Source organism: Rhododendron vialii, chromosome 13a (assembly GCF_030253575.1).
Source record: "Rhododendron vialii isolate Sample 1 chromosome 13a, ASM3025357v1".
In the NCBI taxonomy this organism is placed as follows: Eukaryota; Viridiplantae; Streptophyta; class Magnoliopsida; order Ericales; family Ericaceae; genus Rhododendron; species Rhododendron vialii.
In genome coordinates this window covers 12,275,215-12,302,868 of record NC_080569.1, presented here as the reverse complement: position 1 = coordinate 12,302,868, position 27,654 = coordinate 12,275,215, and the positions used below count along the sequence as shown (strand labels likewise).

General features: G+C 37.9%; 1 protein-coding gene and 2 long non-coding RNA genes across 5 annotated transcripts; 2 read left to right on the top strand and 1 right to left on the bottom strand.

Moving 5' to 3' along the window:
- Nucleotides 1-856: 856 nt before the first annotated feature.
- On the top strand, nt 857-15,787 carry LOC131313762 (uncharacterized). 2 transcript variants are annotated; one of them, XR_009196307.1, is made up of 4 exons: nt 857-993; nt 2,446-2,576; nt 14,502-14,972; nt 15,724-15,787. It is a non-coding gene; the product is annotated as an uncharacterized LOC131313762 (long non-coding RNA). The 2 variants fall into 2 exon arrangements; XR_009196306.1 differs by lacking the exon at nt 857-993 and having other exon boundaries at nt 1,704-2,576.
- LOC131313763 (uncharacterized) lies at nt 14,762-15,860 on the bottom strand. The gene is made up of 2 exons (XR_009196308.1): nt 15,719-15,860; nt 14,762-14,962 (listed from the first exon to the last, which is right to left on the bottom strand). It is a non-coding gene; the product is annotated as an uncharacterized LOC131313763 (long non-coding RNA).
- Nucleotides 15,861-17,596: 1,736 nt separating this feature from the next.
- Nucleotides 17,597-27,383, top strand: LOC131312320 (DDT domain-containing protein PTM-like). 2 transcript variants are annotated; one of them, XM_058339997.1, is made up of 10 exons: nt 17,597-17,813; nt 18,008-19,004; nt 19,359-20,063; nt 20,257-21,538; nt 21,977-22,271; nt 22,461-22,585; nt 23,026-23,492; nt 23,588-23,616; nt 25,452-25,931; nt 26,035-27,383. In XM_058339997.1, exons 2-10 carry the CDS (start codon nt 18,193-18,195, stop codon nt 26,931-26,933), a joined length of 5,094 nt encoding a protein of 1,697 aa, XP_058195980.1. In that variant the 5' UTR covers nt 17,597-17,813; nt 18,008-18,192; the 3' UTR covers nt 26,934-27,383. The 2 variants fall into 2 exon arrangements, with proteins under 2 accessions (XP_058195980.1, XP_058195979.1); XM_058339996.1 differs by having other exon boundaries at nt 17,597-19,004.
- Nucleotides 27,384-27,654: the final 271 nt, after the last annotated feature.

Genomic DNA, 27,654 nt, shown 5'->3' with positions numbered 1-27,654 from the left:
CAGAAAAATAAGATTTTTGTACCGATTCAAACGGATTGAAAATTGAACTACTTAATCTTTTTACCATATTTTTTAACATATAAATCGTCTAAAAAAATTGAGTGTTTCAATTTTCTAACTCCACGTGGAAGAAGGGGCATAGAAAAGTGATTGAAAAGTAAATAACCTCTTCTCACGTAATACACGAGTCATATGAATGGTTTATGTGCATCATGCCTATTTTAGTTTCTACATGCATACATATTTTTGTCAAACAAATTTTAATCGAGTCAATCTTGAGTAGTTTGAACTTTTTATGCACCATCACTCAAACGAGCCGCGGAGAAGCTAGCTTTTTCAGACTTAGTTTAAAAGCTAAGCTAATAATCTTTAAAATAACGTTCTAGCTCGATTTTACTATTTACATTACATTGAATAATTTTCTAATAAAATGACCACGGGCTAAAACTCGCCTCGTTTCCACTAAAAAAACACTAAAAACTTAACACATTTTACCATCTTATTTCTACTAACAAAAAATACCAAAAACTTAAAGCATTTTGCCAATAAATATTTTTTTACCAACTCAACAACTTTTTCACTTGCATATTCAACAAAAAAAAAAATTTCACTGCCGAAAGTAACTTGACATTTTTCAACAACTTATTTACTATTGAAAATATCAAATAAATTTTCAAATAACAAATAAAAATCTATAAATTTTTTAATACCGAAAACACCCCTTGGAACTTGATTCGTTTATTAGTCGCAACTCGGTAACTAGAGACCTAGATAAAGAAATGACTTATTTCTTGTTTTTTTGCAAATCAAACGCAGAAAAAGAGACCTGCTAGAAATTGATTTTTCGGTGGTCTCCTTTTTACTAATTTTTCCTTCCGGGTGCTGCGGAGGTCTCTCTCTCTCTCTCTCTCTCTCTCACGCGTTTCACCTCACGGCTCTCCACCCTCCGTCATTCCTCTCTCTCAGATCGCCATTGCGGCATCCACATCAACTGTAAGACCACTTTTTTCTCTATCCCAAAATCATTTTGTATTTATACCCCATATCTTATAATTACTGCTTGTGTTGGTTTCGGCTGAAGAAACAAAAAGACGATGGACGTAAATCTAACCTCAGGCATCTTTTCGTAATAAAAAACTTGAAGCATTTATATTCGTTTCCTATATTTGGAGAATAATGACGTTATGTTCAGGGTTCTAAGCCTTTTCAAGTAAAGTATAAATGGTTTCTTTCGTATTGGAATAAGTTGTTTTATTGGATATTTATGTCTATTTCCGATCGGCTATATTCATGTCTGGTTTAAATTTCGAGGAAAATTAAATGAAATCTTCTAGCATGAATCTCTGCTCGGCTGTTGTTTCAGAATCGGTTGTTTAGGACCTCGCGTTTCCTTATTGTATTTGGTTTTACTTTTTAGCCAGATGGTTTTGTGGAAACTTTATATCCAACTTAAAGCCAATTGGCAATGAGTGGAGAAGTCCCAACATTATATGAGCACTCATTCCACTCCCAAGCAACGTGGGACTACATTTTTTCTTAACATCCCCCTCACATGTAGTGCAGCCTGAAGGTTTGGGTCTGTCACGGTGTCACCTGTAGGTTTTTTTTTGACAAGTGTAGGTTTTTTTTTTTTCTGTCACCTGTAGGTTTGGGTCTGCCATCGTGCAACCTTTTTGTTGGTCTGTCATTGTATTGTGTGGATTGTAAATTTTTAAAATATGGAGTGTGAATTGTTAATTTGGAAACTTCTTCTTTGATCTATTTATAGATAGGTTGAATTTTTTATTTTTTATTTTGGTCAAAGAAACTTTTAGAATGAAGTTTTGATTCGTTAACAAAACAAATTTCGTGAAAAATGTTTTGAAAAACTGACTGCGAGGAAGCTGATTTCCAAGTTTGATTATTTTCTGTACTTGTAGAGGAATACTTGGAAGCCACTAGTTAAAAACAAAATGTACTGGTTAAGTTGACTTATGTTAACAGAACATTCTAACGCCTAATTTTTCATTCTAGTTGGCCTCAGTAATGGTCAGATTTTGATGCATCTATTAATCAGCTTTTGGCTTTCCATTTGTGTTGAGACAAGATGTGTGAAATCTCATGAAAGCTCGCCATCGCTATAAGATAGGCTTTTGAGAATTTGATCGGTTGTGCTTGATAGCTGTGCTTGACATTGACATGAGACTCACCTGTTATTTGACTATTTATTTACCTGAGGTTGTCAAATGATGGCTCATGGCCGTGTCTTTGAGCTCTCTCTCTTTTACCTATATGTTGTTCCATATTAGAAGAACACTTGCAATTCTCTGCTGAAGGTGCAATAATTCTAAGCTTGAAGTTGAATAATGATAGTCTTTCGCTATTCCATCTTGTTTGATTCGAGATATTTGAAAAACTATGTTAAACAAATGTTTTTGACGTACGACTTGATTTTGGCTAAAGCAGCATGAGTTTTTGACTAAAGCGGCTATCATAACTACATTCTTGGAGACAATAGAGGAAACAAATCTTGGTATTTGATGGAGAGGAAGAAAGGGAGGAAAGCCTCAATGCTTGCATGCAGCTCGCTATGGAAGGTACTTTTTATTTTATTTTATGTAATACTGTCCAGTAGAGTATATTGATCTAAGTTAGGAAATATTTACCTGTTGTTTAATGGTTGGCTTATCCGTTATAGTATTCTTTGAATGTTTTTATGAGGTAACGTTTACTTATTTGGATGTTATGCAGATGTTTACACTTGTGAGTCCCATTGAATATTTTTCTAAATAAATAAGATAAAGTGGAGATCATATTAGTGGTATTTTTTCAGTCATTAAAAGTAACACTTGCCTTCAAGAAAGGTGGCAACGATTGCTTTGCTAGTGCAAAGTTGTTAGTTGATCACCGCATTAGTTGAAATCTCTTATTGCCAAGGTAAAATTCATTTTAAAGGTGATATCCCATGGAGGCTACCCCACTACTCAAATGTGGATTAAAGTAGTTGAACACAACTCTTTACCTGTTTGCTGCTCTATTTGTTTAGAGGTTGTTGGTTTCATTTCATCATTGAAATGTTATGCTTTGTGACATTTGAAAGTTTTATAAGTGTTTGCTTGTGTTGAAAGTTTTGCCTATATTAGAATACATGTTCTAATCAATGTTCTGAATACCGTACCGGTCAGGGTACCGGTTTTCCTACTGGTACGGTACGTACCGGTACTGGTCAAATACCGGGTACCGTTTCGGATTTACCGCAACTACAATATATATAATATTATATATAATTATAATTCAAAAAAATCTCTCATACCATGCAATTCATCATAAAATATCTATATTAAGGCAACAAAATTCACCATTTGGAGTCCAAAATCAAACATTACAAGTGTATAAATTGCGCAAAAAAATTCTATTAACATTAACAAAAGTCATAAGACGTTGGTTACACTCCTCTCTCTCATGTACAAATTCCCCCCACTACCTCTCTCTCTCTCTCTCATGGACAAATTCGCCCCACTACCACTCAAAGCGCTTCTGTCAAAAACAAAAGGGGAACTCCCAAGCCGACCATGATTCTTTCCATTGTCTTCTCTCTCTCTCTCCTCACCACTCCGTCTCCGGCACCCAAATCCTCTCCAAATCCAAACTCGAGAAATGCGAAAAGGTTTCCGACTCCGCCACCCTCAATTGCTCCACCAAAATCGTCCTCGACATGGCCGTCCCCGGTGAATCAGTGAGCATTTTACTATCACTCTCTCCTTCTCTCTCTCTCTACATCTACTATTTGATTTTACAGTTTAATTGGTTGTTCAGAGTGGGGGAGAAGCATCAATAGTGGCGGAAATAGTGGTTTTTTTTTTTGGGTTCCTGAAATTGGGTTACAGAAAAAAAAAAAATATATTCGTTGCAAAATTCCGAACGAAATTTCCGGTAACCTCGTCTCGTCCGGTATTTTCCGAGATGGCCGGTACCGACCGGTAAGGCCCGGTATTCAGACCGGAACGGTATTGAAGGCTTATGGTACCGGAAACACACAAATCCAAGACGTATCGGCCGGTACGGAACGGGATTCACAACTATGGTTCTAATAAATTCTGCCCCGCTGACGAGCAAAAAATAATAATTTGCGCCTCGCTTTGATGAGGCACGCACCTCACCTTGCGCTCCAGGGGACCTTGGCGCCTCAGTGCACCTATCGGCATTTAAAACACCGGTTGGACCGAATAGCTACATATGGACAAATTTGTTATCAAGACCTTGTAAATTTGTTATGGTATTTATGTAGGCAAAAGCCAATATGGTACTTATGTCGGCAAAATTGGAAAGATCTCATCTCATCTAAATCCTACCCAAAACTCGTGGCCCTTTTCAATACGCATGACTGCTAGCATTGTTGCATAGTTAGTCGCGAGTATCACTCTTCGTTAGTCGTGAGTATCACTCTTCAACTCGAAATGTAGTACTTTTGCTCCAAATGAAATGATTTGTTTGGGAAAGTACTACCTAGTACCTAGAAGTAGTGCACACGGATTTCCCAAGTTTGGGAACCTCTACAGGCTTTAGGCCTTTCATCGCAGATCGATGATTGGTGCATTATGTTGCAGCTTTCTCTCGGTCTTAGATAACAAGTCAGAAGTATATTTATTTGTTAGGTTCATAAAAAAACGATCAAATTAATGAGTTCAATTGATTCTCTTCTGCTAAGTTATTGAAAAATTAAAGTTCACTTGTAGAATTCTTATGACTACAATACATCACAGGCCTCGTTGAGGGGCATATTTCCCCAACTCTTGATGATGATATGTATTTTGTTTTTACTGAGCACCAGTCAAAACCATACGGTAACCCATTGTAATATAACCAACCATCACTCTTTGACCTGGTTTTGATGGATTGGGTGAATGGATGGGTCAAAGGGGCATCAGTGCTACAAGGCAAAGACGGAGGCAACATATGGGAAAAGACATACGATGTGTCTTAGGTGTTAATATGAAAGGTTGAAAATGCCGCTTTTAAGTAGCAAGTTTTGTTCATCAGTTAGTCGGGTTGGTTGCAAATGGACATTATAAATTCAAATCTTACATCTTAGGGACCAGATTTCGATGGAAAGAATGTGGACCAAGGCGTACTTAACCCTTCTATATTTACAGATTTGAGGAGATTAGAGGATTGTTGACAAGTATTAAAAACACCCCCCCAAATTCTTGTTTACAAAATATCAAAAGCATGAATATACTCTTACCTATGGATAAGCACTAGGGGTGTAAACTGTTCAGTTTGGTCCGGTTTAGACTGTTTTCAAGCCAAACCGGACTTTTTTGTTTGGACATTTTACAAACCAAACCAAACCAAATATTAAGAGCCCGTTCGTTTTGGGATTTTGGATTTGGATTTGGATTTGGATTTGTAGGTAATGAGTCTAGAGAGAAATAGAGTAATGATTGGGAATAAGGGTAATAATTGGAGAGAGATAGAGAGAAAAATGAGATCGGAGGAAAATATGATAATGATTAGAATCCAAAATCCAAAACTCTTAAACGAACGGGGTCTAAGAGTTCGGTTTGACCGGTTTATTGGTTTGTTACCTCATGACGCATTTTATAAGTTATAACAAGGAAAAGAATAGGAATTCAGATCATATGCAACTGTCAATAACCTTTTCCCTACAAAATATATCCACTACCTACAAAACAACTGAAATTTGGATCACATGAATACTATAGATCCCCTAGATACTTGTAAGCTTTAAAACTCAAGTAAGCAGCAGATAGTGTTAACTGTTAAGCATTAAAGCTTCAAACTGAAAAGAATACTCGTGATTAAAAGAAGAAAAAAAAGGAAAAAGAATATTCAGAAGTAGGCAGAAGCCGAACAGCACAATGCAGTATGATACCCTTAGATAAGTTTTACACTTTTAGTCTTACATTGTCATGTATATTTACGTATATCTCTGAAATATAAACATATAAATACATACATATTCAGTCCGGTCTGGTTTATTCCGGATTGGAAGGTGGCGAACTTGACCAAATGAATTTTTTCGGTTTCGCTAAAAATCAAACCGAATACCTCTAGAAACCAAACCAAACCACTGGTTTGGTCCGGTTTCGGTTTACCGGTTTTTTCTTTCACCCCTAATAAGCACTGCCAAAGATAATACCCAATAGCACTTTGTATCGAAATTGCATGTAACTGTATGTCTAGTTCTACTTGCACTATCCATAATCATACCCATTCACATAAAAGGAAGTAAGAGTTATGATAGGCAACTTGTCTAGAACTTCATCTCAATATTGCAAGTGAAGTGGTAGCCAAGTTGTAGGCACCATGTACTCCCATGCATTTGTCAGGGGTTGAAACACCACTAACTTCAACGAGCAATGCTGACTTTCATTGAGCCAAAAAAAAAATCTCAATATTGTCTAGCCAACGCTTAACATAATTTTTAGTAGTCTCTTGCATTCTTGAAAGGATAGGATAATTGTGTTTACACACATTACATATAACATAATATTTAGTAGTCTCTTGCATTCTTGAAAGGATAGGATAATTGTGTTTACACACATTACATATTTTGTTGGACTAGCAAAGTAAGTACTTGAAAAGTCCTATCTCCAATTGTGCAAACTCTTACCTTTTATTAGCTTTCTACTTGTTCAACACGCCCCTCTCCTGCATCAATTGCAACAATTTATTGATTCTGCTTTGCTACTAATTCATTGTACTTTATGTACTAGGAAAATATAAGAGAATTGATGACACAAACATATAAGTGATTCTTGATTTGAACGTAGGCAGTGCAAAAGCATATTTGTAAATCTATTTTAGCACGGATATGGACACAGGTGAAGGCATGGACACAGATATGGTACATGACCATTCTAAAAAAACCAATCACGGCCACAGACATGTTACTTTTTGTTAATGTAATATTTTTTGTTATGTAATAACATGCTATAACCACTAAATATTTTGGTTAGGCTTTTTTACCTTTTTGGTCCCCAAAGTATTAGCGAGCTTCCAATTTTGTCCCCAATGTACACATTTAACCAATTTCGTTCCTTCGTTTAAAATGTGTGTCTAAATGGTCCCTAGCTCTAACACCGTTTAGTCTTTCCGTCAAAAGGGGGCAATTCTTGGTATTTCACTCTAAGGGAGGAGGACTGTCAGTGAAAGAGGGAAAACAGAAACAGGAGAATCTTAACAAATCTTCTGCCCAATTTGTATGGATGCAAAACGCACTTCAGAAATGTTCAAAAACACCACTTGCTCTCACCCATTTTGCTTGGACTGCTATTCCAAACAAGTGGCTGTGAAAATTCAGGACAACATTTCTACGGTCAAATGTCTGGATTTGAACTGTCAAGGGGTTTTACATTTGAACCCCGAGTTCTGCCATCAAATTCTCAGCAACAACTGTTTGATTGGTGGGAAAACGCTCTATGCGAATCTTTGATTATTGGGTCGGATAAAGTTTACTGCCCGTTTAAGGATTGTTGGTGGATGATGGAGGGGAGAGAGTGATTGTGTCCGAGTGTCCGAATTGCCATACGCTGTTCTGTGTGCAGTGCAGAGTGTCGTGGCATGGTGGGTTCGAGTGCGGGGAGTTTCAAAGGTTGGAGAAGGAGGAGAGAGGGAGGGAAGATGTGATGGTGATGGAGCTTGCTAAGAAGAAGAAATGGAGGAGATGTCCTAATTGCAAGTTCTATGTCGAAAAGCGTGATGGATGTTTGCACATTGCTTGCAGGTATTATGCTACCTTCTTCTTTTTTCCATAATTGATGGTGTTCAGGGTTAGCGCGGGAATGGGTGGGAGGACTGCCGGCAATGGGTGAGGAGGGGGAGGAGGTTGGAGGAAGACTTAGGGTTAGGATTAAGGTTTGGGGTTTGAAGAAGATGAGGGTATATGAACTACCAAGAAAGTCCCCCGTGTGGACGGAAAGACTAAACGACGTTAGGGCTAGGGACCATATAGACACACATTTTAAATGTTGGGGACGGAATTGGTTAAATGTGTACATTGGGGATGAAATTGGCAGCTCGCAAATACTTTGGGGACCGAAAAGGTAAAAAAGCCATTTTGGTTAGAACTCCTATCGAATGCACTATTGACTGATGGTGTATGCCTGTACACACATGTTTTATATTACACTTTTAGCTTGATACTTCCGAACCTATAAATATTTTACCTTGAAAAAGCTTTTAAAGACTATAAAAATCACGTTGTTGTGCTCCAAGCGTGTCCCACGGTGGGACTCCCACCATAAAAATATAATAATCTAGTGGACACTCGGGTCCCATATATGTCCTTGGTGTGTCGTGTGTCCCCAGAGTGTCCGACATGGATACAACAATCTCTATTAGTGTCGGTGCTTCATAAATCATAATCTTGAAAAGTGAGAAAATATTTCACAGCATTACAATTGAAACAAATATTACTCAAATAATTTTTTCTTCTTTTTTTATCTTTAAGTTTAACGAAAAATAGCTCTGTAGCACAAACCAATTGTATTAATCATACTTGACATGTTAACACTCGTGAATAATCTATTGGCTGGTTTTCGATTTACCCATTTGAGTTTTTAGTGTAAGATCTCAACCTCACTTGTACAAGTCCTGGTCAACTTTTTGTTGCACGAGTCAAGTAATGGGATATACTGTAGAACAAACTGCTATGTAAATTTATAGATTGTGAAGTATCATCCTCAAAATATGTAAAATGTAAGTTAAATTCGCAACCGATCTCCACATTCTTAAAAATTAACAAATGCATCGAGTTTGCTAGGGAACTTACTAATGATTGGATGGCCTCCTTCAACACTTGGTTGTTGCCTTAAATTTCTTGCTAATCTTCGCACATGAGTCAATCGGTGCAAACCGTGCAATATTGAATCTTCATGTGCATTACCTGTTCATTTTTAATGGAAGATGCTTAACAAAGTTGACTATCAATTGAGTAGTCAGAGATATAAATGTTAAACTTTGTGGATAGGTTAATATTAACGTAGATGAATAACTAATGACTTTTGAGGGAAAAAAGACCAACGTATATTACCCAAAGTAATACGAGTAGTCACAGAGGCAGATGCTGTTGAGTTGTCTGTGTACGTTACAATGAAACTATCAATCTTCTAAATTGTTGTCAATGGAAAGCGTAAGAAAGGGAATTGTTACTCACCACCATTTGGACTATTTCCTGTTATAGTGTTCTGATCATGCCTCAAACTTCTAGCTAATCGCCGCACATGAGTCAAGCGGCGCAGACCATTTAACAAGGAATTGTCATGCCCATTACCTACGGTTATCAACTAGCATATGATTAACACAATGTGTTTCAAGATTTCGGGAGAGAATGCTGAATTTTACCTAGAGTGACACGAGTGGTGGAGGTTGTCACGGTTGAAGTTGAACCATCTGCTTGAATCATATTTAAAAATCAATCTCACAATCATTGTCATATAGAGAAAGTTCAACAATCCCCTCTTACCACTTACCATTGTTCAGATTGTTCCCTATACCATTGTTTTGTTGTCTTAGGCTCCTAGCTAATCGCCGCACGTGAGTTAACCGGCGCAAACCACGTAGTAACTCATCATCATGTGCATTACCTGCAATTACTGTTTCTTATCAACACCACTAAAGTTTTACAGTACTCCATCAATTAATGAGCGACTAAATTAGTTTTGGTAAAATGGACAAATGCACAGTACCTAAAGTTATACGAGTAGTTGTAGAGGCAATTATTGTTGAACAATCTCCAGTGGCGAGATGGCTAGAAACTGTAATGGTTTAGGCTTGTGAGTATAAGGCAATATAGTAGTTAGGATATGATAATCAACAAGTTCACACATTTTTCCAGTGCATGCAAACTTACTTGGAGACTTGATTTGTTGATTCATATGTTGCCCTTCATTTGTGGGCTCACTGCGGGGAAGTTCTACTTGATTATGGCTTTGTTGCATTTGCCTCTTTTCACTGGTGGTTCTTGTACTGGACAGTGGAGTATTACGCCTACGCCGTCTTGTGTAAACCTTTGGCCCTTGTTCCATTCTTTCGCTCCTTGTACTTCTATCATTCTCAGAATTTGTTAGAATTAAATTTCCATCTATACTACCTAGGGTTTTGTATCGTGCACCTTATTGGCCGGAGTCAGTACGTATCATTTTTTTTATCAAATTGGATACCCTGGAGCTGTAATTTCGTTCGTGCTCAAATACCAGTTGGTACCGGCCGGTACCGTATGATTTTAAACTTTATTTTCTTTTTAAATAAATGTGCATCTTAAGCTAAATTTCTTAATGTGGAAAAATAATGTTTAACAGTGATAAACCCCAAACACACCGGTATCTCATCGATACTAGTACGTACTGTACTCATAAAAACCTCGATATTTTAGCCGGTAAGGTATTTAGAACCTTCGTAGTACCTCTTTTGTTTGTTTGTTTAAGTAAAGGAATATTTATTTTCTCTAATTACCCTTTTATCTCTCCATCTTAACTTTCTTATTGATTTGTATCGATTGCCTTTTCATATTCGTAAAATGACGAATAGAAAGCAAGCTCAGACTAGATTAAGAGGGAATAAAATTAGCATATTCCCAATTTCGACACAGGTATAACAGACAATGTAGGAAATCTATGGATATAAATATAGGGAGTCAAATGCATGATGTAAATGTCAAGCTAAAGACAGTACTGCTTCCTTGCCACTAATAGATGCCTTAGAGTTCACAATTTGCTTTAATGGCAATAAACATACATAAGAGGTGTATATATCTAAGCTTTGCGCCTAAAGTGATGTTCACTTAATCTATTACAAATACCAGTTCACAAATGGTTTATTCCAGAGAGATTTTGAAGTATTTGTGTAAAATTGTTCTAGAATAAAAAATGTAGGCAAACGATTTTAAGCTCTAATGTGGTATGAGTGGAAGATAAAATCATTATTGTACTTAAAAAAAAGAAGAGAGGTTTTATCCATATATTATGATACTAATGGGGTCTAGACCTTAAGTAACATTGTTGATGTTCCACATTACTTAAAGAGAAAATTGTCGTTTCTAGATTCTAGTTATTTGGGTTAGGGTTATTGTGATTAATTAAGATGAGTTTGAGTGAGAGTTCATTTGGTTTTATTTTACATTTTGTAATTTGATTTTGACCAAAACTTGTACTTATTCTATTTCGTAGGTACTCTTTGCTATCAAATGTCACATTATTTGTTACTTATGTATCACATTAGTATCACATTAGGGTATTCAAGGATGCTAATGCAACCTCTCAAATTGATTGGCATCAATAAGCATCTAAACATATATGATTAGGCATTATGCCAAGCCAACTTGTACTCACTCTCTCTTCCATTTTACCTTTGACACTAAAATAAGGAAATACTACGAAAGACTAAATTAATTCATTGAATTGTTAAGAAAGTGGGTGAAAAACTCTTCACAAAAGTGGCTAAGTAAATCAAGTTTGACCAATGATGACTACAGCTTACAGCTCAGAAAAAAAGTGAATGGTAATCATCAGTTGTCCCCCTATACTCACGAGTCCTTTTCTTTTCTCATCGTCACTCTATGTCCTACCCAATGGTCATATGAATATAAACTAATGGGAGCATCTCCTGGTGTAACATTCTAAAAGAAAATTTATTAGGAGAAAAAAGAAATTATGAAAGCCACAATTTGCTTCTAAAGAATTGATTGGCGCCATTTTTCTCCTAAGTTGACTTAAATTATAGCCATATTTTCCCCTTTGATACACCTGCATGGTTGTTAAGCCACCATGGTTCATGCATCAATTCAATTAAATCCAAAAGAATCCTCCTTATAAAATCTTTTTGGGGCAAAGTATCAAAAACTCTAGACTGAAAAGCAAGTTAGATATTAGCTACAATAGCAATCTTCCAAGGGCGATTTTGCTAAGATCAGTCCTTTTGGGGCCAGTTGTATTTTGGAGTATTTCAAGGGTAACTTCTCGGAAGACCTCACTTGGACTATTTTAGTTGACAAAATTAGGACAACCAAATGTTTCTACTATTAGATCGCAGTTCCATATAGAGTAGGAATTCAATGTAATTCGTCGATTTCGAATTAAAAGATTGTGAAGATCCTAAACTTGGAGGAAGATTAATCATGTCAATAATATGCCCCAAATCCAATCAAGCATTAAATTGAGATGTAACAAGGTTTTGATCAATCACTCATTAAATGTTAAACAACTATATCATTTACCATTGTCTTTGATTCTTCATTTATAAGGTAAGAAGAACCAAAAAAAGTTTGCTATGGTACATGATCTCTTTACATGTTGCGAATGACTTAACCCTAAAAAGAGAGATGAGGGAGGACTTGTAGACAAACTAATTAACAACGATTCCTTTTTAAGAAAAACATTCTTCGTTATTCAGAAACAATCAATCGATCGCCAAAAGAAGAAATTAGAGATGCTACTAGAAAGTAGAAACACAAATGTGACTTGCAGAAAAATTGGAATTGGGCGAAGAAAAATACATACAATGAATGAGAAGCCGATGCACTAGCTATACAAGAGAATAATGGGGTGATGCGCAAAGGAGCTAGAACCCTAGATCTCTAAGGCGCCGCTGCAGAGAGAACTCACCTTCACAACTCTTTAAATAAATAGGGAAGATGAGAACCCTAAATGTCATCCAAACTTCCACTTGTACTTTGAAAATAATTGGGGTAGTATGGTAATTACATAATAAAAATGTGTAATGAGGCGGTCTGAACCCTAACTCGACCTAAACAAGCTCGAGTTATTCGTGTCTAACTCTAGTTGATTATGTTTTCCCAAAAAAGTCTAATTTTGGGCTTATTTGGAAAATTTCATTTGCATTTTAATTTATTTTGTTCCTACTACCTGGTACTTATGATTTTGTATGATGCTTAGACTAAGTTTGGATTCTCCTTTTGGTAGTCCGCTATGCATAAAATGTCTCTTTGAATGTAGTTTGTTAGCGCAAGTGGAGTGGAGTGCAGTTAGTGCCTCTCTTATACTCTCATGTACATGAGTAGGGTTCGATTCCTGTAAATACCCATCCCTCTCCCCAAGTTCCCTAGGATAGAGTAGATTAGGTTTAACGAATGGAAAAAAAAGAAAGAAGAGAGAATGTAGTTTGTTAGCTAAAAAAATTGTTTTTTCTTGAGCTTTTCTATTTGGCCCATTTATCAACAAGTGTCTCACATGCAGAGGCGACGCCACAGCCAAAGATGTGGGTTGGGTGACCCCATGGACATTTTTTCTTTTACTACTACCATATTGAAATTTTTTCGAAATTAATAGACAATCCCATGGGATATTTACGGCGACACCACACAGGATAATTCTCCCAACTTTATACCCTTGGAAGTTAAAGCGTACTCTATACAAAACGAAAAGCAAAAGCGCTAAAACTGACCCAGCTCCTTTTTTTCACTGCCTATGTTATCTTTGACTTTGACCAATGGTTTGATCTTCGTCGGCCGTCTCATTGTCGCAGGTGGGCAAGTCCGATTGAGTTTGGGAAGTTTCCTCTTGCCACTGGTACATATTTCTCTTGTTTTCCCCTCTCATTCACTTTGAATGTTCTAGGGCTTGTTAGATTAAATGTATAAATCTTGAATGGAATTGGAAAGCGTGATATGAATAGAGTATTCTTTTCCAGATAAGTAATATGAATAGAGTTTCTGAGTATTCATATAATATGATAGGATTAATTTTATAAGCTTTGCCCTTTGAAATTTCCATATATTTAGGATATGGGTTGTTTGATTGTTTGGGAAATCTGCATATATTTACGACATAGAGACTATCATGCAACAATTCCAAAATATGAAACCATTCGTATGCAATTGTAGAATCTTGTGTAATTTTTTTTTTTTGTTGAGAATTGAAAAGAAGTACTCCATAGTATGTGCCTCCCGATATCTTTTGTGTATTAGCAGAAACGTTTGTCGAGCTTTAAATGTCAATTTTTGCTGGAACTAGATTTTTATTACCATTATTATGATGTTTTTCTGTGATTTATATTTGGTAACAGTATTGTTGTTTATGAATGACACCATGCTCCGAACTCCTAGAGTCGCCACTGCTCATATGTGCTCTTTTAATGCTTAAAAGGAGCATTCCAAAATTTATGCTTTAAATGATATGTTGTTTTACTTTGGAATAAATAAAAATAAATGTAGTTTTGAGCCTAAATGGCAAGAACATTCAAACATACTTGGTTTAAGATAAGAACCTCCATATATAAGAGATGCAGAAGTAAAGCAAAATCCAAGTTTGTCAAGATCTCTTTCACTTAAATGTTAATTAATAATACCATTTCACATTTTAGATGAACGTGTCTTCATGAAACATTTAGGAAATTTAGTTCAAATAAGGAGAGTAGGCGATGTAGATTGTAGAGTGCTAACACCTTCCTTTCTTGTAGAGTAGGCAATGTAGATTGGCAATTTCATTCTAATGGACTCATATGCTTTTCTAACTCCAAATATGACTTCCTCAAATTTTCAGATGAGAATTGGTGTACGATGAATTGCTTCCCTGAGTTCCAATGGAGTTGAAGGTGTCAAATAGCTAAAGTTTGATTCTTGCCCTCGCCATCTGATATTTCCATGATTCGTCAAGAAGATGTAGATTTTTGAATCAGAGAAACATTCAAAGATGTGTTGAGGAAACCATATTGAAGTAAATAGTAAATCCCCTGAAGATAATCAACTAGCATCAACATCATCTTCTTCAAGCACCGTAGGCCCAATGCGGGTAAAGGATGAATCTATAAAGCATTTCCTCATCCGGGCTGTGATGGACAAAGCTGGAGGTTGTGCCAGGCAAGCTAGCCATGGTTCTGCTCAAAGTGCATTTTTGTTTGTGTGCATATTGTTGCTCTTGATGCTATTGTAGGGGATTCATATGGGGTTGCATCATGGCAGTTGGAACTACGAATTACAAAATTTGAAGAGAAGCTTAGCAGTCTAAGGGCCTGTTCCGGAACCGAAATAAGAACTTATTTTTTGTCTAATAAGAAGCCTTGTTTCGGAAAATAAGAAGGTTGGTACTTATTTTGGAAGAATTTATATAGGTACCGACCGGCTGAGGAGGGAAATCGTACCGACGGCCGCGACGGGCCGTCTCCCGCCACCGGACGGCCGATCCGAGCCGTCCAAAAATTCTATAAAAAAAAATTGAGGGGGCTCACGCGGGAATCAACGGCATCCGAGGTGTGTAGGGTGCTTGATCCGAGCATTCTTTTTTCGTGTGAAATCATATACACGAAAAAGGGGTGCTTGGATCAAGCATACTACACACCTCGGATGCCGTTAATTTTTGCGCCAGCCCCCTCGGTTTTTTATTTTAGAATTTTTGGACGGCTCGGATCGGCCGTCCGGTGGCCGGAGACGGACAGGCGCGGCCGTCGGTACGATTTCCCTCCGCCGGCGCTCATTCTCATAGCAATAGTCTTATTTTTTTGTATAAAGCAACTTCAAGCTTAAAAATCATGTGTTTACGCAAATAATTTTCTTATCACTATGGATTTTATTTGATAGATCTCATTGAGATCTTTAATACAATGCAAAAAAATTTGAATTTTTTTTTCATTTACACTATTTTTAAGTTTGAAAATGTGAAAGGAACTTTTTATTTAGGTTTTGTGGAATGGCCCTTCTTATTTTTGAATGAGAAGTTCCAAAATAAGTACTTATTTTTTAAGAAGGTTTCCGGAAGAGAACCTAAGAATGATTGTATTGTATCACTATGTTATCACGTCTGTATGAAAGCCCTCCATTTATTTGACAAAATGCTAGGCCCAAAAGGTTGCACGGCTCCTTTCTTTGGAATCAAATGAGAAGGGTCACAAGAGCAGGAGAATTGCCCTATTAATGGGGATGGGGATGGGGATGGCCAAGTCTGTTATTTCTGTCTAGGCTCGGTGTCGAACCGGAGTCGTTCTGGTTTGACACCGTACCCACCTCCACGATTCCGGAGTTGTTCTGGTTTGACACCGTACCCACTTCCACGAGCAGAATGATGGGTCCAGTATCGGAGTTGAACGGTTTTTCTTGTATTAATTTGGTTTTGTTGTAATTTGTTTACGCACAAAATTATCAAACTTATCTTATTTATCTTAAACTTTTGATCACATCCTAAGATTGATGACCATTAACGCAAGTATAATTTTTGCTTAGAGAGGTCCTGTTACAGTAATATTTTCTTAATAGAAATTCAAATTGTAGTGATTAAAAGAAAAAAATTCTAATTATTTATCTATCTTTATTATCCACTCGAGGCTTCTCATAATGTTTGTCCTCTTCGCAAAACGACGACCTAAAAATAATGCAATTTTTGCAAGAAAGATTTAGAAAAAAAAATTAGAAATTTATTAGATATCGATGAGTTTTTTTAATTTATGAAAAAAGATGGAATTTTTTCTTGAAAGAAATGCATTATTTTTTAGTCATCATTTTATGGACTGGGCACTGAGCAAAAACATTACGTGATAAAGGGAATATTAAGAATGTGTTGTCTAAGTGGTGCTCTCTCATTATTGAGAAAAAAACAACAAAAGATTTCGAAAACATCCCCTTCACTCGCTACCCCAATTACATCACACTCCCTTCTTTTTTCTCAACCATCATTTTCTGATTAATTTTCTCCTCTAATATTTCACATATTTAGAAAATTCTCTCTTTCTATTATCATTTTTAACCCTGTCTTTTTCTTTATAAATGTAAATTCAAGAAATTTTTAAATTCAATTTTCAAAAATTGAGAAAGTTGCCTTAAATCAAGTATTTTCTTTACAAATACTGCGAATAATTATATTTCAAAAAAATGAACTACAAATTAAATAGAAGAGTGATTTTCACACTCTTTTTTTTGATACCCACAGTCTTTTTTGTTTTTTAGTGTCGAAAGTGTATGCAATTTTTTTTGCTAAAAGACAAAATAGAGAGTATGAATATAAAAAAGGGAGTGTGCAAATCAATTCTCATTAAATACAATTCAATCAAGCATATTGGTTTAAAAAAGGACAAGCTTCAAAAAGTAGTATAATAGTAATATCTAACGGCCTCTTTCTAATGAAATACGGAGTATAACGAGAAAGTTTACAAAAATGAGAAACTTTGATACCTTAAATTAATCATTTTCTGACAATCACTCGAGTCTTTTTCGTCGTATTATATGAACTTTTCTTAACTTTGATCTACATTTTTATACGTTTTTCTAATTTCTCTCGACGACACAATGTGAAGCAACAATTCGATCAAAACCAAACAATAATTTTAAAAACATAACCAGGAATACCGCGCCGAAAAATAAAAATAAAAATAAAAAAATTTCATCCAAAGGGGCTTAAATATCTTAACGGTCTTGCTATTGTTAGCTCATTGGGCTGACGATAAGCACACTAAAAGACAAGGAAAATACGCATTTCTGTGTACTTTTTATACCCTTTAGTATACATTCACACACTCATTATTGTCAGCTTTGGGCTGATTTTAGAATTTCTGATTTTAGAATTTTTCATATCTTAAAAGGACATGCTTTTAAATAATCTCCCAACCCCTATCAGCAGTCGTACAAGTTTTTTCCCACCAAATATATAAACTGATCCGGAGACGCTCTGAGTTATCCAGTTGGCAAATCCGGTACGGAATCGTGTTCCGATTCCACCGATCCAAGTGTTTTTGCTAAACTAGCTCAACCCAACCCAGTGTCTCTCTTCCCTCGTTAGGGCTCGTACCTCACCGCAACTCTCTCTCTCTCTCTCTCTCTCTCTAAGAAGGTCCCCGGAAGACGTCTTTAAAGGCGGTTATTGATCCCCGTATGTGGTACATTTCGTTCTCACATTCGCGCACGCGCGCATTCGATGCACTGAGATACTATTCACTTTCTACGCTCATTTCCTCATTTTTGGTGTTTTGTTTCCTCTTGATTATTGTTTGTTCGTGATATATACTGGGGAAAAAAACCCCTCGAATAGTGCAAGGGTTTTTATTCACTTGGGTTTGATTGCAGTGAAGTCCACTCCTTCCAGTCTTGGATCGCTCGGTGCAAGAAATTGAACCACGTGGTTCTTTACGATTGGGGGCGGTTTTATCGAAGTAGGATGGATTGAAGGGGAGTTTAGATTTGTTTTTGGAACCCTTGAATTGGTGGAAGTCTGGGTTTTATGTTGGTTTGATTGAATTTGGGTTGTTCAAATGGAACCTGAGGAGAGGAGACCAGAACGGCGAGGGAGAAAAAGGAGGAGGGTGGATTCGCAAAATGCTTCGGTGGATAGGCAAGAAAAGAGGCAGGTGAATGAGACGAGGTCGAAGGCATTGGTCGGGAGGTATGTGAGGAAGGAGTTTGAGGGTAGTGGTGTTTTCCTTGGGAAGATAGTTTATTATGATTCTGGGCTATACAGAGTTGAATATGAAGATGGGGATTGTGAGGATTTGGAGAGCAGTGAAGTGAGGGATTTTCTCGTTGGGGACAACGATTTCGATGGTGGGTTGATGTTAAGGAAGAAGAAGTTAGATGAGTTAATCGTGAAGAAAGATGTGAAGACCGCGGATATGGTGGTGGAGGGGAAAGTAGCGGCTTTGATGAGTGTTGAAGTATGTTCGGTGAGTGGTTTTGGTAATGATGATGCCAAGGAAATTGATGCCGTTCAAGTCGATGGCGATGCTGATTCATCTAGTGATTCTTGTGAGCATGCTCTGGACAGGGATGCTAGCTTGGAGGTTGATGCCCCTGTTGTCCTTCCACCACAATTGCCCGCTTCCTCTGGAACTATTGGTGTTCCAGAGGAGAGTGTTTCCCACCTTTTCTCTGTATATTGTTTCTTGCGCTCATTTAGTATCCAGCTGTTTTTGAGCCCCTTTGGACTTGATGATTTCGTGGGATCACTCAACTGTCTTGTCCCGAACACATTGTTGGATGCCATTCATGTTGCTCTCATGCGCGTGCTGAGGCGTCATCTTGAAATCCTCTCTTCGAATGGTTCTGAGCTGGCATCAAAATGTCTGAGGTATTCTTATGTTTTAGTATTTTTTTTTCTCAAGATCAAGGTTTGAATTTAATTTGAGCATATCACTGAAAATTGATTTTGTTGCCAACCACCATGCCATACAGTTATCCCTCCTATTTTTGCTCCTTTTAATCATTTTCATGAACGAAATGCTTTGCAATGGATGGTATTTTAGTGCACGCATGCAAGAAGCTGATATTATTGTGATAACCATCTTTCCACACCATCCATGACACAAGAAGTACTAGGCCCATTTTATGAACGTATCATTGGTTCTATTTTACTATGGAAGTAGCATTTGTTTCAATAGTCATCGGTCAGATTATAGAATTAATTTGATGCTCCTGGTTGTAGGTTAAATGATTGGAGCTTGCTAGATACATTGACTTGGCCTGTTTACTTAGCCCAGTATCTAATGGTAATGGGATATACTAATGGACCAGAATGGAAGGGATTTTACATTGATGTTTTTGAGAAGGATTATTGCACCTTATCCGTGAGTCTGAAGTTGATGATTTTGCAAATATTGTCCGATGATGTTTTAGAATCTGATGAGCTACGGGCAGAAATCGACACGCGTGAAGAAGCAGAGGTTGGAATAGATTCTGATGCTGTTGCAAATGTTGCTTCGGAACCTGGCCTGAGAAGGGTTCATCCAAGATACTCAAAGACTTCTGCTTGCAAAAACAAAGAAGATGTGGAGATCATAGCAGAAACACATGGAACAAGATCTAATTGTTTCTCAAGTTCCTTGGGTGTACATGGCAATGAAATGGAAGTGGATGCTGATATTGCCCATGATGGTAATGTTGATGAATGCAGGCTTTGTGGTATGGATGGAACTTTGCTCTGTTGTGATGGGTGTCCGTCAGCTTTCCATTCAAGATGTATAGGTGTGACCAAAATGTTTATACCGGAAGGGGATTGGTATTGCCCAGAGTGTACAATTAACAAGACGGGGCCAGCAATTACACGGGGTACATCTCTTAGAGGAGCTGAGGTTTTTGGTATTGATTCGTATGGACAAGTGTTTTTGGGTACTTGCAATTATTTACTGGTGTATGTTTCCGATATCTTTGTTCCACTACTTTGTTCCCCTCCATATTTTGAATATGACAATACATGCTGTTGTAACTAGATGACTTTGTTTTATGCTGCATTAGTTTAGCTCAATATTGCATTCTATTCGACTCTTTGTATATGTCGTCATTTTCCCCTGATAATCTGAAATCCTTGCTTAAATTGATTCTAGGCTGAAGATTTCAATCAACTCAGATCCATGTCTTAGATACTACAACCACAATGACATTCCAAATGTCCTGCAAGCACTGTGTTCCTCTGTGCAACATGTTGTTCTGTACTCTGAGATTTGCAAGGAAATTCTACAGTATTGGGATATTCCAAAAGAGACTGTACCTCTTGCTGAAGCATTTGAAATGGGCAAAAGGTCAGCAGACGTAGATGGTGAGTGTTCTCTTCCATCACTTCCTTTCCTGGGTAAGGAGAGTTGTAATGGTAAAGATGTGGTTGAAAGTGAGAACTTAGCAAGTTGTGTAACTGGGGATAGTGCAGCACATGCGGTAGTTTCATGCCTGGAAAACTCTGGTGAAGAGCCTGGGTTCAACAGAAGTTTGTTGGATACAATGCCCCAAACAGAACACCCTGGGCAGCAAAGGAGTGGCGACACTGCAACAAAAGCTGTTTCTTGTCTTAGTAATACAGGGTACTCTTTGAAGACTATAGCGGATTTATCTCTGTCTTCTGGTTTAGTTAGCCAGCAGGTTGATCCATGTAGTCTAAGTCAACAATGCATCACTGGAACATCAAGCTCAACAGAATTAGGGATATGTAATTCAGGAAATAGCGATAGAGGTTACGGAGGAAAAGTGAATGGTATATGTGTTGCAGTTAACATGTCCTCTCAAATCAAAGAATACAGAGGGTGCGTTGGTGGGATAGGGTGCACAAAGTTATCTGATCATTTTCTATACACGGGTTCCCATTTTAAGTCTCAAGTCTATGTAAATAACTATGTCCATGGAGATTTTGCTGCTTCTGCTGCTGCCAATCTGGCGATTCTTTTGGCGGAAGAAAATCGGGGTTCGGAGTCTCATGCGTCAGATGCACGGAGAAAAGCCGTGTCTGCTAACAATTCACTGCAACTCAAAGCTTTCTCATCAGCTGCAATACGTTTTTTCTGGCCGAATCCTGAAAAGAAGCTTGTGGAAGTCCCAAGAGAAAGGTGTGGTTGGTGTCTCTCTTGCCAGGCTTCTGCTTCAAGCAGGAGAGGATGTTTGTTGAATGCTGCTGCCTCAAATGCCATTAAAGGTGCTATGAAAATTCTTTCTGGCCTTCGTTCGGTATCGAATGTAGATGGAAGCCTTTATGGAATTGCAATGTACGTTATGTTCTTGGAGGAGAGTTTATGTGGACTGACAGGTGGTCCCTTCCGGAGTGCTATGTACAGAAAGCAATGGCGTAAACAATTAGAGCAGGCTTCAACTTGCAGTGCAATAAAGACCCTCTTGCTCAAGGTTAGTACTCAATTTTTTTGGCTGTTAAATTGTGCGTACACTGGCATCTCCCAGTTTGTAGTGTGGCATCTTTTGTTGAGGTACTCAAATCATTGCATACTCTTGAATAAAAAGTTGTCTGCATCTTATTACGAGTGATAAGAAAAGTACAAATGTAGCAACTATCATATTTTCCAGCTGCCTGCTACTTAGGTTTGGTGGGGACATATGCTAAGCCTATTAGTACTCTACTTATCACTCCTAATAACTTCGTAGAAGTTCTTTTCAGGAAAGGAAAATGAGATGGGTATTTTTTGGGCCCTGAAATCTCTATTTGGAATCCCTTACTTCCGGACACTTCTAATTGGTAGCTAAGGGCGTATGTTGTGCTCAATATGCATATTTACACATTTGTACTTCATGTTGTTCTCGGTGTGAACTTCTTGTTTCCATTTGCAGCTTGAGGAAAACATCCGTATTGTTGCTCTTTCTGGGGACTGGGCTAAACTTGTGGATAATGGGCCAGTTGAATCTTCTGCGATCCAAAGTGCTGTATGTGCTGCTGGATTAACTCGGAAACGCAGACCAAGTGTGAGGCGGGGTAGGAAATCATCTGCTGTATCTGATGTCTCATCTGAGGATTCCCTAGATAGCTCAAGTGACTTCAACTGGTGGCGAGGAGGGATGCTATCAAAGAAAATATTGCAAAGAGGAGTCTTACCATTCCCAGTAATTAAGAAAGCAGCTCGTCTAGGTAGCGTCTGAGCTCCCATCCTCTTTCTTGGTGCAAAGACGACATTACTTGTACTTTATTGCAAGCATCATGGATACTGAGCTCAATATGTTTTTCTTCTTCTCTTCTTTTTCTTTTTTTCGTTTGGAACGTTGAATTCTTTGTAAAGAAAGTTTTGGAATGTTCATTCATAATCCTGCTGCTTGTCAGGTGGTTGTAGAAAGATTCCTGGTGTTTGCTATACTGAAGATTCTGAGATCCCAAAAAGAAGCAGACAGTTTATTTGGAGAGCTGCAGTTGAAATGAGTAAGAATGCATCACAACTTGCGCTTCAGGTGTGTCATTCTCTTCCACGTGCTCTTGCAATAACGGTGTCTCCTCTTCTCTTTACAATTACCCCCTCTGCTGCCTTTTCCTTCATACAATGAAGTTTGTGTTTTCAGGATAATCACCTTTAATTTCTCTCAATTTCAATTTGGAAACTAGGTTGTGGTTTTGATAATTTCCTTTTTTTTTTGGATCAAGTGGTTTTGATAATTCAGCGTGGATGATTTCTAGTCTCAATTTTAGTATGATCTTTTTGCTTTTGCCCATTCTCACGAAAATATGAACTGCAAGTACAACCAAAAAGTATTTTATTCAATATCACATTTTTGTAGTTTTGCAAAGCAAGATATTGTTTTCAAGTTAGTTAATTCATTTTTTGTTTTGGCAAAGTCAACATCATTTTTGTTTTATTTACTCAACTTTTACAGTAAAATTGCTCCTTGTTCAGGTCAGGTACCTAGACTTTCATGTAAGATGGGGCGATCTTGTTCGTCCTGAACAGAACCTTCAAGATGGAAAAGGTCCAGAGACAGAAGCTTCTGCTTTTAGAAATGCGTCTGTTTGTGATAAGAAAACTATGAAAGACAAGGTTATATATGGAGTCGCTTTTGGGAATCAAAAGCATCTCCCTTCCCGCGTCATGAAGAGTATTATCGATATTGATAAAGGAGAAGATGGAAAAGAGAAATACTGGTTTTCTGAAACTCTTGTTCCTCTATATTTGATCAAACAGTATGAAGAGAAGGAAGACAAAGTGCTTCCGCCATTGGCTGAGAATCCTGTGAATGTGCTCTCTGATTTACAAAGACTGCAGCTGAAAGCTTCCCGTGAGGATATTTTTTCTTACCTTTCACTTAAGAGAGACAATTTGGACAAGTGCTGTTGTGCTTCATGTCAACTGGATGTTTTACTTAGGTAATGTGTTGAGCACTGCTATTAACATTTCTGTATTGTGTTACGCTCTTCCACTTGCTGTCAGTTAAGTAACATGTTCTCTGCTGTGGTTACAGGAAATCAGTCAAGTGCAGTGCATGTGGAGGTATGGTCATTGCTGAGCTGTTTTAAACTGATACTGTCTTGAAATTGATTTTATTAGTTCTTTTACGTGCCAAATTAGTCATCAATGTGAAAATAACTTTTAGTTGTTGGAAACTTAAGTTATAACATCACTAGTTGAAAAAGTTCGACTGTCATGCCTCCGAATAGCCTCAAAACAGAAGAAATATAGGAAGTCAAAGAAATGGCAGATTCTTTGCATGACAGAAATATATCCCTCAGACATCATGCAAATTGAGCAGAATCCTACCTTGCCAGTCTAAAGAAAGAAGTTTCTTTCAATTTCTACGTAGAACCCTTGCTTTTATACATTTTGTACAGATAATTTGCTTGTATAGCTTGAACCAGTGTTGAACAATTTAGTGGGAAAGTTAAACAACATGCAACCACTACGGTTTTCAATTTCACCCTACCTGATTTTTTTATTCTGTGTGTGTGTGTGTGTGTATACTTGTACATGCAAACGAACTTATTATTAAAAGCTTTTGTCCCTCAAACGCCAAAGCCTTGTAATAAGCCCATGGAGTATTTACATGGTTATCAGGTCTGAGTGGGTGGCCAGTGTTGGACCCCCTCCCTAACCCTTAATACAACTGTTTTGAAACGGGTCGGGTTGCCTGTTCCACCGGTTAGACTGTCAATCATTCTAGGTTCTTGTCCGGGAAACTCAAGAAGACTATTTAGTCTGACAAAATGCCGGCTCATTCATATTGTTGACGGTTAGCCGTTCCAAATCGCCGGTTCTACCAGTTGGACTGTTCCCTGATCAAACTAGAAGTTACCAAGGAACCATGCATAGCACTGAATAGAGAGCTGCCGAATATACCAGCTACAGACTGGTCTAGGTTTTGGTCTGGGAAACTCAAGAAGACCATTTGGTATGATTAAATGCTGGCTCATTCAAACTGTTTATTGTTTGGTAAAACTTAACCGGGCTTTGCAAGCTCACCAAATCCACTTGCAAATATCGAGCAATGGGAGAATGTCCAACTTCACGCTCTTCAAAAAGGCTTGAAGCTGCAACCATGGGCAATGGACTACCACCCACCTTATTAACATTTGTTGCTACCTTTCCATCGATTCAAATTGTTCAGCATATGTCTTTAGTGCTTCTAATTGCAATTAAGGACCAAAAAGCCCCTTGATATTATCATGAGAAGGCCATGAAGTATGCAATATCATTGTACAAGGACTTGATGTTTTCACTTTAGGTATTGAAGTATTTTTTCGATTTATGATTTTGTGTTAGTATATATTCTAAATTTGTTGTTGACGTTCTTATGACATCACGATTTGATTTCGGCTAACCCATCAGTTGATCAACGACCCTTTGACCCGGTTCCTTTTGTGTTTCTCTCTCAACAATCTGGTTTACAAAACGTTGGTAAATTTCACTAACTGTTAAGATGTACACATAGACATGTTCTGAGCTATATAGTACTCCTACCAATTTATTTCACTGCATATGTGGCAAGATACAATTCATTTAGGTTGTCGACATTTTCTTTTTCCAACAAAGAACGAATAGCTGGTGGCAACGGTGACACGACAGTGAGAATATCTAGCGACATATAGCTTTTCTCGTATAGGAAAAGGGGGTTTCTATCTCCCATCCATGGGGGATTTTGTAATTTAACGTTAGCTATAATGGTGCCACGAAACATATGGAGGATGACACTGGCATTTTAGGAAAAAACTTATTGAAACTTGGGGAGGCTTCCCATAGTTTCTCATGTATTTTTACTAGAGATGCTTGGCATATAATTGTAGTTCTGAAGATGGTCTTTACCGAATTGACCCTGCCATTTTTGTGATCAGGTTTTTGTCATGAGCGGTGTTGCATCTGTTCAGCAAGTGGCAGTAGTGACAACGTTGGGTTTTTGATCACCTGCAAACAATGTTACCATTCCACTACTCTCCCCCAAAGTGACAAGAGTAACGAATCAACAAGCCCTTTGGTTTTGCAAGGGCAAAAGATTCGGAATGCAGTTACAGTCAGTAAAGGTGCCAAGCAGAAAAGCTTAAATCAACCATTAGCATCCGTCGGACATTTAAAAAGTTCTTCGAAGACAAAACCAGCCATGAATGGTTCTAACTTGGCAACAAAAAAACGACCCAAGTTATGTTCTTGGGGTTTGATACTGAAAAAAAACTCCAAAGACAGTGGAACGGATTTCAGATTGAATTATATTCGTCTTAGGAGCAACTCGGATGAGAGCAGGTCAGGACCTGTTTGTCACCTGTGCCGTAAGCCTTATAATGCTGATCTCATGTATATTTGCTGTGAAATGTGCACTAGTAAGCCTCCTTACTCGACAAGTTCCATGTCTCCCCTTATTTGTTTTGATAGGTTACTCTGTTAATTTATACCACTTTCTTGCCTTGTTTTGGTCACTTGCAGGATGGTATCATGCTGCAGCAGTAGAACTTGAGGAATCAGAAATTTTTGAAGTGGCGGGTTTCAGATGCTGTAGGTGTCGTAGGGTAACATTACCTTCATGCCCTTACTCGGATCCGGAGAGCAATGCAATGGTGACAGCCAAGGGGTTCCCCAGAGCTCCAAATATGGGGAATTCAATAGTGGAGCAGGATTATGATATCTTCTCTGGACAATATAAAAGGTTGGAATCAAATAGTCCAGTGTTGCCAGAAAATGAGGGAATTTTGTGTGCACCAGAGGAGGATAGTCTTCTTTTTTCTCTTTCAAGTGATCAGCAATTTAGAGAACACGATCGGGAAATGGATTTTGAGTGGAATACCATTACTACTGCTGCTTCTGGAACTGTTCCTCAGAAACTACCAATTAGAAGGCATATGAAGTCTGAGAGGAATGGAGATTATCCAACTACGGGCGAGTTATCAACACCAATTGAGCCAAACAATCTCTTGAACCCTGGAGATGTATCATTATCTCCTAAGTTGGAGTGGGATGTTTCTGAAAACGTTTTTTCCGAAGATGGTGTAGCGTTTGACTGGGAAGGTCTGAACTATGAGGATATGGAGTTTGAGCCCCAAACCTACTTCTCATTTACAGAGTTGCTGGCATCTGATGATGGTGGCCAGGTGGGTCAAGGTGATGCATCCGGAGATGTATTGGCTATGAACTATCAACAAGAACCTACAATTTCCGTAGGAGCCACTGGTGATACTTTGCCTTGTCAGATATGTTCAGGGCCATTACCTGATCTTCCTTGCCAGATTTGTGGTACGTGGGTGCACATCCATTGCTCACAGTTGGTGGAGCAGTCATCTTGGGAGGGTGGCAACTGGAGGTGTGGCCAGTGCCAGGAGTGGCGGTAGTTAATTTCGTCATACCAGGTTTTGGAATTTTGTCTGTTGTTAAGTGAGTCGAGAAATGGAGTACACAGTTGAACTATTAAGGTTTGTACAGCTATAAAGTAAGCTTCTGAAAAGATGGTGCTGCTTCCGGTCAGGTTATCTCGTCCGATAAATTTCAGTATTTTGATTGGTATTCTTGGAAGATTGATTTAGAATCATAGGCTTTGTCTGATCAGTATTATTAGAAGTTACGAAATTGTCGGCTTGGTTTTGGTGTCTGCTTCCCGGACTAGTACCGTGAAGGTTGGAATCACATTGGGAGCTGTGATATTTACTCAGATATTGGTGGGTTTAGAAAGATTTGTTTTGCCTTGTCTAATTCTTTTGGCTTTTGTGACCAGAATTTAACTCTTCTATTTGAAGATTAGTAACGAGTCTAATGATTGAATCTCTGAAGCTCTATTTTATCAATGTGCGACCCATTGATCATTTGTTGTTGGATAACTTATTTTTTTTGGGCAGTGCATTTGTTTTCAGCAATAATTTCCTTCAATATCAGAAATTATTTTTGGTGATCCAGAAGAGAAGTATTAGTAGTAGGGTTTCTGCTTGATTGGCTCGATTAGACATGGAATTGAACGGCAACTCCCAGGGAGTCCATTTTTGGCACTTGAATGTAAAAATTGGTTCATGCTGGAGGGATACAACATACATGTTATATGTCAACCAATTGTACAAAACA

Coding starts and splice junctions, on each gene's coding strand:
- LOC131312320 (XM_058339997.1), top strand. CDS start 18,193: ATGGAACCTGAGGAGAGGAGACCAGAACGGCGAGGGAGAAAAAGGAGG. Junction 21,539..21,976: donor TAAAGACCCTCTTGCTCAAG/GTTAGTACTCAA, acceptor TTCCATTTGCAG/CTTGAGGAAAACATCCGTAT. Junction 25,932..26,034: donor TTGCTGTGAAATGTGCACTA/GTAAGCCTCCTT, acceptor GGTCACTTGCAG/GATGGTATCATGCTGCAGCA.